The sequence below is a fragment of the Papaver somniferum genome, unplaced genomic scaffold, assembly GCF_003573695.1.
Source record: "Papaver somniferum cultivar HN1 unplaced genomic scaffold, ASM357369v1 unplaced-scaffold_19, whole genome shotgun sequence".
NCBI classification, from domain to species: domain Eukaryota; kingdom Viridiplantae; phylum Streptophyta; class Magnoliopsida; order Ranunculales; family Papaveraceae; genus Papaver; species Papaver somniferum.
This window is the reverse complement of record NW_020628818.1, coordinates 12691331-12702901: the sequence shown is the minus strand read 5'-3', so window position 1 is coordinate 12702901 and position 11571 is coordinate 12691331. Positions and strand designations below refer to the sequence as shown.

The window sequence follows — 11571 nt, the reverse complement described above, 5'->3', positions numbered from 1 at the left end:
GACATTTGGAGGACTGAGTTCGCGGACTTGGATCACGCCATTCTTCCGGTTCTTTTGATCAACAAAGTTCGCAAACTTCTGTTCAAGGAATAGGACTTATACATAAATGTGTTTCCACAACAATGCTTATGTCCACCATTGGTTATGTAATCTAAACTCTTATTTCAATCATTGAAACATTCATAGAGGACGTTATACAGTTGTTATACCATTTCTCGTCAAAGCAATTTTCAAGATGATTGAAACATATCATGACTTTCGTCACATGGTAAAGATAAACTTCACCGAAGCGAAAATCTTACCAACACATATTTCGTGATATAGATATGCGAGGTATACTCGGCTCGAAATACCAAATGTGTATAATCCAAGTCTATATATATAGCATACGACTTCTTGTCTCAAAGAGTATGAGATAGAGTAGATAGACTTTTGAGTGAAAGATAAGTTCAAGTCTTCACATACCTTTTTGTCGAGAATTTCCACCGGTTCCTTGAGTAGTTCTTCTAATTGTATGATGAATCGCTATGAAGTCCTTGAGATCAACTTCACTTTCTATCTTAGTCCGAGACTTAGCTACAATAGACTAGAAATCAAGACTTATATCTTTGATCACTAACATTGACAAACATGCTTGAAATAGCAACAGATGCGATTTCGACCGAGCAATGCTCTAACAACCTTCTTTGCTTCCCTCCCTAAGATCAACCCTTCTCCTTCATGTTGTGACCGAAGCAAGACTGGACGACCATTTCTTGGTTTAGGCCAGGATTGTACAGATTGATCTCTCGAATCTAAAAGTACTCATGTGCACTACATTTAATTAGGGTTTTAATTCGTTTCTCATCAACACACCCAATTTACCATTTTCAACAGAATCAGTTTTCACCTTACTGCAGGTGGACAACCATGGAGCATAAGAAACATTCTCGGAATTAATTTTCCATATCTATATCGTTCTTATGTCCCGCAGCAAAAAAATACCTAGGGCAACATCCACATCCAAAGTCTCTTGAAATTCATCCACAATAAGAGCTGACATACAATTCTAGTCCAGCTAAATGCATCATTTTCATGAATTTCTTCATGGACGGAAAAGGAACACCTACAGAGTTCAGATCGATTAAAACGAAATTCTTTTTTCTTTTCAGAAAAAAAAATAACTTAATTGAGATGAGCAGGATTAATTTTACTTACTATAGTTTCGATAGGAAATATCATTATACTACTTGAGATACAATTCAAAGGGGTAAGGAGAGATGATACGCATATCGTGGGTTATCTCACGATTTGTCCCTCTGATCAGATCTAGCGGTGGGGAAGGGAACGATTCTAACACTTGGGTTGGTAGCGGGCTAGGGTTGAGAAATGGGGCCCACTCCCTTCTCACTCGGGATAAACGTTTTCGTTTTTTATGGATCTCCACCACCACCAAATTCCGGTACAAACCCCTCTCTTATGGGAAATGAAATAGTAAAACACAGATAAAATTTTATATCCGAATGGTAAGTGCAAGGTTTAACTAGTATAAGGTAACTTCTAACGCATGAGTTAAATGTAAAACCTGCAAAATATAATTATGTACCAGCCTGTGGTCAAAGACTCGAAGCTGGCCTAGCTGATGCAGAGAGAGGACTAGCTTGTACTAGGTTCAGCAAATTCACTAGCTAACTGCATATCACGTTTCCATAGGCAAGATTGAGTTTCTTGTACGAAAATGTTTGGTGTAATGTACCGAAAAGGTACACCGTAATATGCACCGTGATTTTGGTGTGAGAGAAAAAAAAATGGTGGATCCCACCTTTTACCCCACCCCTGCAAACCTCTCGCAGGGCTGCCCTAATAGCCATTGAATTTTTTCATGGTGCACATCACGGTACACACGTACGGTGTGTATCATCTTTGTTTCTTGTATGTATCGACGACTTAAAAATAATACTACAATCACATGGGATTCCGTTCCAGTTTCCACACAGGATCCTAGTTAGTAATTCGGGATTCGGCAAACGTACGGAACGGCAAACGTACGAGTATTATACGGTTTTGCAAAATTCAGATTCGGTCCAAAATTCGGTCAATGGGACGTGATTCGTCAGTAATTCGGAACGGCATACGTACGTGTATGATTCGATTTATAAATGTGAGTTCGGCTCTGAAAATTCGGTATCTATATATAACAAATAATTTGTATTTATAAGGTCATAGACCAATTTTTATGCATATGTGTGAGTTATTTAAAGAAAAAATAAACTTAATATGATGATATTAATAATATATACAACATTAGTTATCCAAGAGGACGTCGTATGGTGGTTTAGATGCTTGGTTAGTGAGTTTGAGATCTCTCTCACCTTCACCTTCAAATCTCTTCAGTCGTTTTTGTTTCATAAAAATCACAACACGTCTAATATTCGGTCGTGTATGCTCAGGAGGCAGTAAAGCCCAAAAAATGGAGTCTTTGAAAAGTAAAAGCTAAAGAATTTATGGCGAATTAAACGGACGTATCATTCGGGATACGTAAAATTCGTGAACGGTTCGCGAATAATTCGGAAATGTCACATAATACGCGACTTGGGTTCGGAGTTGCAAACGTACGCGAATAAGACGGTAAAATTCGTGATACGGAAAAATTCGCGAATGATTCGCGAATCATTCGCGAACTTACTAACTAGGCACAGGATCGGGTAGGACGAACCCCAGTTGATTTAGAATTAGAACTACTGGTAATGGACAATACGGGATAATACGTTGTTCCAGGTTGTCTAAATCCAAATTCAAATATTATCAGTACTTGTTCGGTGTTCCCATAGCCTTTCGTTTTTCTTTTCTCTTCCACTATCTATTCTTTTTAGTATTGTTTTCATTATTTTTTTCTACCTACCACGGAGAGTCTCCTCCACCCACGGATACAAAAATGTGTTCATATTTAAAAGGATCTAAAATTTTGCTACCAGCGAGATCCGGCTGCTGCAAAAAACAAGGAGCCATCATTGACTTCTATGGGAATAAACAAAAAATATTTTCAGTGTTATAAGGCGGTGGCAACTGGCAATGTTGTGTTCTTCTAACCTCTATTAGCTTCATTGCCAGAGACTAGCTAGTGATAATGACTTTCTATGATAAATTTCTGTTCCCACCTCCACAATCTATTTTCATGACATTTATGTCTATTTTTAGCTTAGTTATATCGACAAATGGTGGTTTATCAGAGATGAAAGGGGCCAACGTGCAGTACTCCAAATTCAGGGATGCAACATGTTCTCGTCAGATAAAAGAGAGTAAGTTCTCGACCAGAATCTGTATGCTTACCATGTATACACCTTCATTGGTTGCAAGTATTGTTTCTTTCTTCTGGCTTCTCCCCAGCCATGACACCAGGTTCATCTTGGTCAACTCCGCTCTTACTCTCCATTTCCTTAAGAGGATTTTCGAGGTTTGTATTGTCCTTCAGCTCTTCTCTTAATTTATGTACCGTACAGAGGTAGGGTGCATTGAGATTTCAAGTCCATTTTAAATTAAGCATGTATGCATGTTAATTCGCTGTTTCGCAGGTATTTTGTACACAGATGCAGTGGAAAAATGACGCTTAACATTACAATCATGATATCCCTAAGCTATTGCATCTCCACAATGGCCATAATCTACAACCAACATCTACTTGGAAGTGTCCCAAACCCACAAATCGATTTGAAGTACATCGGAGTCGTCCTTTTTTTAATGGGTATCGTTGGAAATTTTTACCACCATTGCATACTCTCAAAGCTGAGGGAAAATAGTGATACAGGGTATAAAATCCCAAAGGGTGGTCTTTTCGGGCTTGTAATTTGCCCCCACTATCTGTTTGAAATTCTAACATTCGTTGGAATTTCAGTGATTTCTCAATCATTGTATCCAATCTTGTACACTGTTGGTACAGGTTTTTACCTGACAGGGAGGAGTTATGCAACTAGAAAATGGTACACTTCCAAGTTCCCCAGCTTCCCCAAAAGTGTCTAGTGTCTCATGCCTTTTGTTTTCTAAATAAGAGTGCATGTGGTGTTTACCGTTAAGAATGGAACTTATGTAAGGATGGCGTGCTGCAAGTGTGTTTTGCTAGCGATGCATATGCTGCATTGTCAAGTCCTAATAATTTTTAAACTCTAATCGACATGGAGTCCACTATCATCGTTATACTATATGTAAGAAAGAAAGTGTGTCGGAACTAAAATTCTGGTAAACATAAATTGAAATGGTTTAGTATAGTGTGTGCATCTATAAATTAAGAGATAATCGACCAGGTGATTCTAATTATTTTTCAAGTCAGAAATTCGAACAATATGGATAATATTCCATCTGAAATCACATCAGAGATACTTTCTAGGATCGATTTTGACTCCGTGCTGCCATCCAAACAAGTTTGCAATACATGGCGCGCTTTCTTCAATTATATCAGTCTTGGAGTTCTTTTCACAGTACCTTATAAAAGCGGGGAGAATTGGGAAGCTCGAATCATCTACGCAGACATTGATAAGCTTATCGATTCTGATACTATATTGTTCACCGAGATTCCTAAGAATAGTTCGGTATTGACACAGATTCCTATCCTTCTGAGCAAGCCTTACCCTGATGAAGAACTTATAATTGGTTCATGCAATGGTTTAGTTTGTGGAATGTGTTTTCATCGCATAGAATGTGGTGGTGGTGGTGATGGTGACCGCGGACACTTGACATGGGGGACTCCTACTATCATATTTAATCCCGTTACTCGAGAATTCGTTAGGCTTCAAGGAACTAATGCCAACATACAAGGTCTCCAAATTCCTGTAGCAGCTGGATTCGGCTATCATCATTCAACTAACGAGTATAAGGTCGTAAGAATCTACGATGAGTATATTGGAAACGTAATGCAGTTAAGAAAGAGGGTGAGGAAAGTCCAGGTATACACTCTTGGTGGTGGTGGTGGTGGTGGATGGAGGTATGTAGGGAATGTACGGTACACATTTTACTTCCCAGGTATTCATGCAAACGGATCTCTCTATTGGGTAGATTATAGTACTGGAGGGAAGATTATAGCTTTTGATTTGGGGGATGAAGAGTTCCAATCGATCCCAACACCGCCACAAATTTCCATATCTCTTAATTCACAATGCACAACAATATTGTCTTTTAGACTGCGAGTTTTGGGAGGCTACTTATGCCTTGTACATCAAAAGCCCGGAATTTGTGTGGATATTTGGTCATTGAAGAAAAAGAATACGACTACTTCTAACAGCTGCAGCGTCAGAAGCGATAAGGGAAATTTTTGGTTCTGGACTAAGGAGTTTAGCATCACATGGGACGCTCCGTTTAGGGACTATGACCTTATCACCATTACAAAGAGCAATGTGGTTTTGTTGCGTTGCAATTTCACTACTCTCTATTGTTATGACCTGAGAACTGAAATTTTAAGCAAGCTTTGGAAGGACGATGCAAATTCGACAATTTTTGACGCAACTCCACATACGAACAGTAATATTTCACTCAAAGACCTTGGTGAAAATTCTGTGATTCTGCCTTATGTTTGATAAGGAAAAACTCGATACAATCCAGGAAGGTAAGCTGGGTGTTTTAGACTGTATATTCATCTCCTGCCCGGGTTTAGTTGTCAGAAATTAGTCTTTCTCCGTTTATAATCTCCTAGGTGGGAGTTATTTACTAATTTGGTGGGAGTTATTTACTAATTGTAGCAATTTTGATTTTTTTTTTTTTTTGAAGCATATAACAATTTTGATACATGTCAAGGGCAGCAATTTAATTTTGAAACGTACAAAAAAAAACAAACAGATAGCCGTTCTTATACATTCGTTGCGTGCACCTTTCAAAAAAGAACTTTTGAAGTGCATAAAGATTTACAAAAATCAAACCGATAATTCACCAAATATGTTATTTTTAAGTTGGCTTTAATTTAAGTTGGCTTTGAAGTTCTTTGTCACTTTCATGTGACAATTACTAAGTTTGCTATGAGTTTAATTATGATTTTGTGTCATTCCGATTATGCATTCTTCCTAACATTGTTATCGTATGCCAAATAAATGAATCAACAATGATTAGAAACTCATCAGCATACAATTTGTATGAGCTCTGTATAAAGAAGTAGAATTTGCTTTTGCTTCGGGGAAAGAAAGCAAGCCTTCCTAATTATTTTGGAGAATCTAAACCAGAACTACATTCTAGTAAGCAAGTAGGATGTTGGTGGAAATTGAATACTGTCTTGCAAAATCAGTGTCAGAGACTTACGAAGTAAACTACGTGTTTTAAACTGTAGATTTTTATTTGCTCGTATTTAGTGGCCGGAAATTAGATCCGCATTCCGTTTATAATTCACCTCTCAGGCACAAAGTTACTCTGACCTTAACAAGCTAAATTATTTTTTGATACATGGCATGGGCACATGTCAATTCCCCGTGACAATTTAACTTTTCAAACATATGAAAAACAAATCGTGGTGTTAGTTCTAAGTTTCCTATATTTTTTTGAGTTTAATTATGAGATTTACAAATATCAGAACAATAGTTTTAGGCTGGCTTTATCGAAATTTACATAACTTTTTTACAACTAGTTATGATATGAGCTTAATTAAGGTTTTTATTATTATTTTCATTACCATTCTTTGTGACATTGATATGAGCTTAATTATGATTTTTTTGTTATTCTCATTAGGCATTCTTTGTGATATTGATATTATATGCTAAATAGATGTATCAATAATGATAGTGAATTTATAATCATAAATTTGTATGAGCTGATATGTTTATAGATTTAGAGTACATTCACAGCCCTTTGCTTTTGTTTCCGGGAAAGAAAGCTAACTTTTGGAGAATCTAAACCAAAACGATATTGGTGGAAATTGAATAGTATTGTGTTGCAACAGCTAAAATGTGTATTGTTGTCCAACTACTTTCATCACTCAACATCTGTAATCTATTCCTCATTTTATGTTAATATATTCTTTTTCTTACTTATAGAAAAGAAAGAAAATGTGTCTATTACTAACGGGTGTTTAAAGATGTATTATAACATGTACCCAAAATATACCAACAACAATCTTGCGATGGCTCAACCATGAAAAAAAAAATTCTTTGCAATGTTGTTGATGCAACATAATTCTATCAAGGAAAAGAAGAAAACTGCTAACTCCCGCTATATTCCTGAAAATTTTTTGTGTATGATTTTCATGATTTAACTCATTAGATAAAGAATTTCATTGATTATTCAAACCTTAGTCAAGGTACGAGCTCTAATATTACATCTTTCTAGGAATGATAGATTGCATATGGTTGTGTTAGATGACTACCAATTAGGCTCTACCGAAATAGATATAAAGCTCTTCGATGATGATATCACTGACCTGAATTGATCGAAACTCCTCGGCATCAAACTCTTTACCGACCAAAAATAAATAAATAGATGTGAGCCTAACCCCTACGGTGTTCCAAATCCAAGATCCAAGTTGACGACACGTCGTCTTGAATCATTACCTAATCAGTATGGAAATTCAAGTTTGATGTGTCCAAATTGATACCGCCGTTGGAAATTCAAGTTTAATTCATAAAACCAAATCTGGCAGTTTCAAGTTTGACGCGTCCAACCGTTGGGCGAAAATAGGTGGACTGTTAGGTTTTAACTCATAAATCAAATTATACCGCCGAACCATTGGGCGCACCATACTTGATTCAAAATCACATTCAAGCGATCCCTTGAACACTGCACGATTTTGTGAAGTTGAATCTTGAATTTGGTTACCATCGCGGTTATCCTGATAGGATGAACTGTTTAGACAATCGAACGAAAAGTCTTTTCCGCTTTCGCATGGAAAACTGGCTTTTTTCTAGTTTCTTTCCTAATTTTTACCGTTTTCTTCGGGCCACACAAGAATATCTTAGATTTAATGTAAAGTTTGGGAATATGATTTTTAAGCGCAAGGAGATGGAAGTTCTTAGGAGATCTGCAAAAAATTAAATAAAAACCTGCAGAGAAGAATTTTATAATTGATGCCATCAGGTAATAATTATATTTTGGATAAAATCTTATGTTAATTTATCTTTGTTTGAATATGTTTGCTTTCTAACCTATCTTTAAATTTTAAATGTTTAATTTTCACTTTTCAATGATTATCTATTAATTTCAATATTTGGTGCTCTTACATCAACTTCTTCTTCCTTTTTTTTATTTAAGCATGCATGTATAATTCAACAAATCCTTTCTTCTTTATAATTTTTGGTAATCGTTATTGAGAAAATAAAAAATTTATCTTGGATTTTTCTGTTTGAAGCTTCCTTCACAATTTCTCAAACCCTAACTTCTCCCGTATGTTTAAACTATGTGAAGATGGATTTTTTTCATCTTGTGTTATGTATCTCTTGTTCACTTCTCTTCCTCTCTTAATCTTATTACCTTATCAAAAAAGCATTTAATCTTATCAATGTATTAAAATATCACTTTCCCTTTTGAAGCCTTTAAGCTGTGTTTTCTCTTGTATCATCATATTTGTAGCTTGGAATGGTGATGTGTCATAACTAACAAACTAACTTCAAAACTATTTGAACCTGAGTCATGGGAGACGGTGTGTTCTTGGAGAAATCTTTTCAGCCGTTTTCGAAATAACAACTTGGAAAAACTGTTTGATAAGTAGATTGTGGCTCTTGAAGATACAAATTGTTTTGGTATTCGAAATGCTCCGTTGTTTCTGTTAGAGCATCGCTCGGTTGAACTCACATGTTTTGATATCTCAAACTTGTTTTCAATGTTAGATGTACAAAACTATATCCTGATATTTAGTCGACTAAAATCAAGTACGGGAATAAGATTAAAGTATGGTAGTGGAGTATCAGACATCACTAATTAATAACCCTCGAAGATCGAAAACTTAAGAACAAACTAAGAGATTTGCGAGAACTTCATCCACAAAGAGGTATGTGAAGACTGATATATCCTATTTACTCACGTCATTTATCATTATATCTTATGGGATTATGTCATATGATTTTAGTAGATTTAGTATTACAAAGAAGAAATTTCGAGTTGCTGTCTTGGTTAAACTCTTGAAGTATGATGCAAGCAATGGATGTTCGTAGATCCTTAACAATCTTGGTTAAAACAATTTATTGTTAACAAACTATTTTTTTTTCAAGTTGATCGTTTGGAAATTTCCCAAGCAACATTGCATACTGTATATTGCTATTGGAATGTTCCAAATTAATTATGTGAGTAAAACAACTGCTTGGTGCTAGGTAAACATATTATATGTTTTACCAAAGTCAGTCTGAATTCGCAGACTGCAGAGGCTCAAAAACCCCTACCATATGAATCTCAGGAACTGTCAAGGTTTTCAAACCCTTGTACCCAGTCATTGCGAACTCTCATAGGTTTAGAAACCCGTCCAGTTCCAATATTAACAGAAGTCACGAACTACTCTATACGTTTATGTTCGATTTTGCTACAATTCTCATACATACTTCTAAAACAATTTTATTCATAAAATCACTTTGTGCTTGTGGATCATTGATTAGGCTTGAGTATTATTGAAATCCAAAGATACCTAGATCCTTAAAAATATATAAATAGAGAGAATCTTGCAACTGGATTTCTCAATCACTGGAACTCTTGTGTCCTAGTTGCTAAACTAAAAGTCGTCCTCTATAACTTAGGTTTTCTTTGAGAAATATAATTAGGTTATGAATTTGAATATTTCACTTAGGGATTCACGAATCCCGACCAAACTATTTTTTACATGATACTTCTTGTATTTGGATCTTGTTCTTATTGATATTTGAGGTTTTTATAATCTTATATCAAGCACGAAATAGATATAAATCACAAAGTTATTTTCGTCTTAGACTTTGTGATTCCTCAAGATAAATGTCTAAACTTTTCTTCATTTGTTTGGACTGTTATTGGAAGGTTGTTAGTAATTCAGTTTTCTCAACTAATTGAGTGTAAGTGTCCCGGATTCGTGAAATTTGCTGGACTTTGTATACTGAAACAGATTTCCAAACCTAAATCAAAAAATCAAAAGGAAAATCAAATAGGTTTGTCTGTTAGAGGAAGATTGGTATCAAAAAATTTCATTGAGGTTGAAGCAACTCTTAGGCTGTGAAGGACGTCATCTAAGGGAATCAAGTGCACAGAATCTTGCAAGGTTCAAGTGGCGTAAGGAACACGACTGCAAAGTCTGATAGTAGGGTAGTTTCTGTAGCGGTTTAATACAGTATGGTGTTCCAAGCTGGACGAGGTCCCGGGGTTTTTCTACAGATGCAGTTTTCCTCGTTAACAAAATTTCCGGTGTCTTTTTTTCACGTTATATTATTTATCTTTATAATAGGAACAACACAAGTAGTACTTAATCAATCCACATAGTTTAAGTCTTATTTGAAAAAAAAAAAAAAAGACTTGTTCCTTTTGTATTCGTATGATGAGAGATAGATTGCAAGTATCATATTTGTTAAAATTTGGATATTCTTAATTCGGATACGATTAGATTGATCTTAGATGTTGATTTTTGAGATCGTCCAAGAATTCTTATACACAATTAGGTTCACAGACCTTTGGTCTAAACATATTGATTATGGAAGAGAAAGAGAAAAACTATATATATACAACCTTATTCAATAGTCTTTGCTTTGACCTACTTGTGATTGTATTAGGATTTGTCCATAGGTTCAAATGGAAATTTGGGTGGTGTACTTGGTACCAAGGTTTGAAAAACGGCCGTTTTTTCCGAAAAACGGTCGTTTAAACGGTCACGCCTATGTAGCGTGCCCATGAGGGTCACTGATATGCGTGTCTAAATAACACCGATAAATAGTAAAAAAAGGCGTTATTTAGACCCGTTATATCCGTTTTCACGCATGTGATAACCGTTTTTCTAAAATTAATTTTTACGTTTTTTCGTCTAAATAACATTTTAACATAAGTTTTTTACACTGTTTTTTCTGTTTTCACACCCGTTATACCCGTCTTTTAGAAAAAAAAAATATAAAAATATTATCTTAACAAATTATTTATTTATAAAATAAAATATTAAAAATTATAATAAAAAATTTAAAATAAATGAATAAACAAATAAAATAAAAAAGCGCAGTAACAACGTTATTTAGACCCGATATCACCATTTTCACGCATGTTAAAATGTTAGATAATAAATTCAGATTATAATTTATTTATTTTTTCTATTTAACCCTTATGACACCCGTTATTTCAGAAAAACGTCAAGTAACTGTGTTTTTTTCCTAAACAACGCGTTTTTTGCCAGAAACGTGCTCACACCCGTCAAAACACTTATAACGGTCACGCCCTATGGCCGTGACTCGACATGTGACCCCTTTTTCAAACCTTGCTTGGTACACTCTCAATTTCAGTTTTAGCATAAGTATTAGAGCACTGCCAGGTAGAAGTCACATGTTTTTCTATCTCAAGCTTGTTGTCAATGTTAGATACACAAAACTACATCATTATCTCTAGTCTACTAAAATCAAGTCTCGGAGTAGGATTAGAGTATAGTAGTTGAGTATCATACAACACTGAATAACCCTCAAAAATTGAAGACTGAAGATC

General features: G+C 35.4%; 2 protein-coding genes across 2 annotated transcripts; both read left to right on the top strand.

Annotated features, from left to right (window-relative positions):
• Positions 1-3077: 3077 nt before the first annotated feature.
• Positions 3078-4049, top strand: LOC113338661 (3-oxo-5-alpha-steroid 4-dehydrogenase 1-like). Its single transcript, XM_026584039.1, has 2 exons — positions 3078-3433; positions 3552-4049. The coding sequence occupies exons 1-2, from the start codon at positions 3369-3371 to the stop codon at positions 3994-3996; spliced, it is 510 nt and encodes a 169-aa protein (XP_026439824.1). The 5' UTR covers positions 3078-3368; the 3' UTR covers positions 3997-4049.
• Positions 4050-4316: 267 nt separating this feature from the next.
• LOC113338543 (F-box/kelch-repeat protein At3g23880-like) lies at positions 4317-5543 on the top strand. Its single transcript, XM_026583939.1, has one exon. The coding sequence runs from the start codon at positions 4317-4319 to the stop codon at positions 5541-5543; it is 1227 nt and encodes a 408-aa protein (XP_026439724.1).
• The last annotated feature ends 6028 nt before the right edge of the window (positions 5544-11571 follow it).

Bases quoted from the DNA above. Each gene is read 5' to 3' on its own strand.
- LOC113338661 (XM_026584039.1), top strand. From the start codon at position 3,369: ATGACACCAGGTTCATCTTGGTCAACTCCGCTCTTACTCTCCATTTCC. The intron at 3,434-3,551 runs GTTTGTATTGTC...GCTGTTTCGCAG, and splicing joins TCCTTAAGAGGATTTTCGAG to GTATTTTGTACACAGATGCA.
- LOC113338543 (XM_026583939.1), top strand. From the start codon at position 4,317: ATGGATAATATTCCATCTGAAATCACATCAGAGATACTTTCTAGGATC.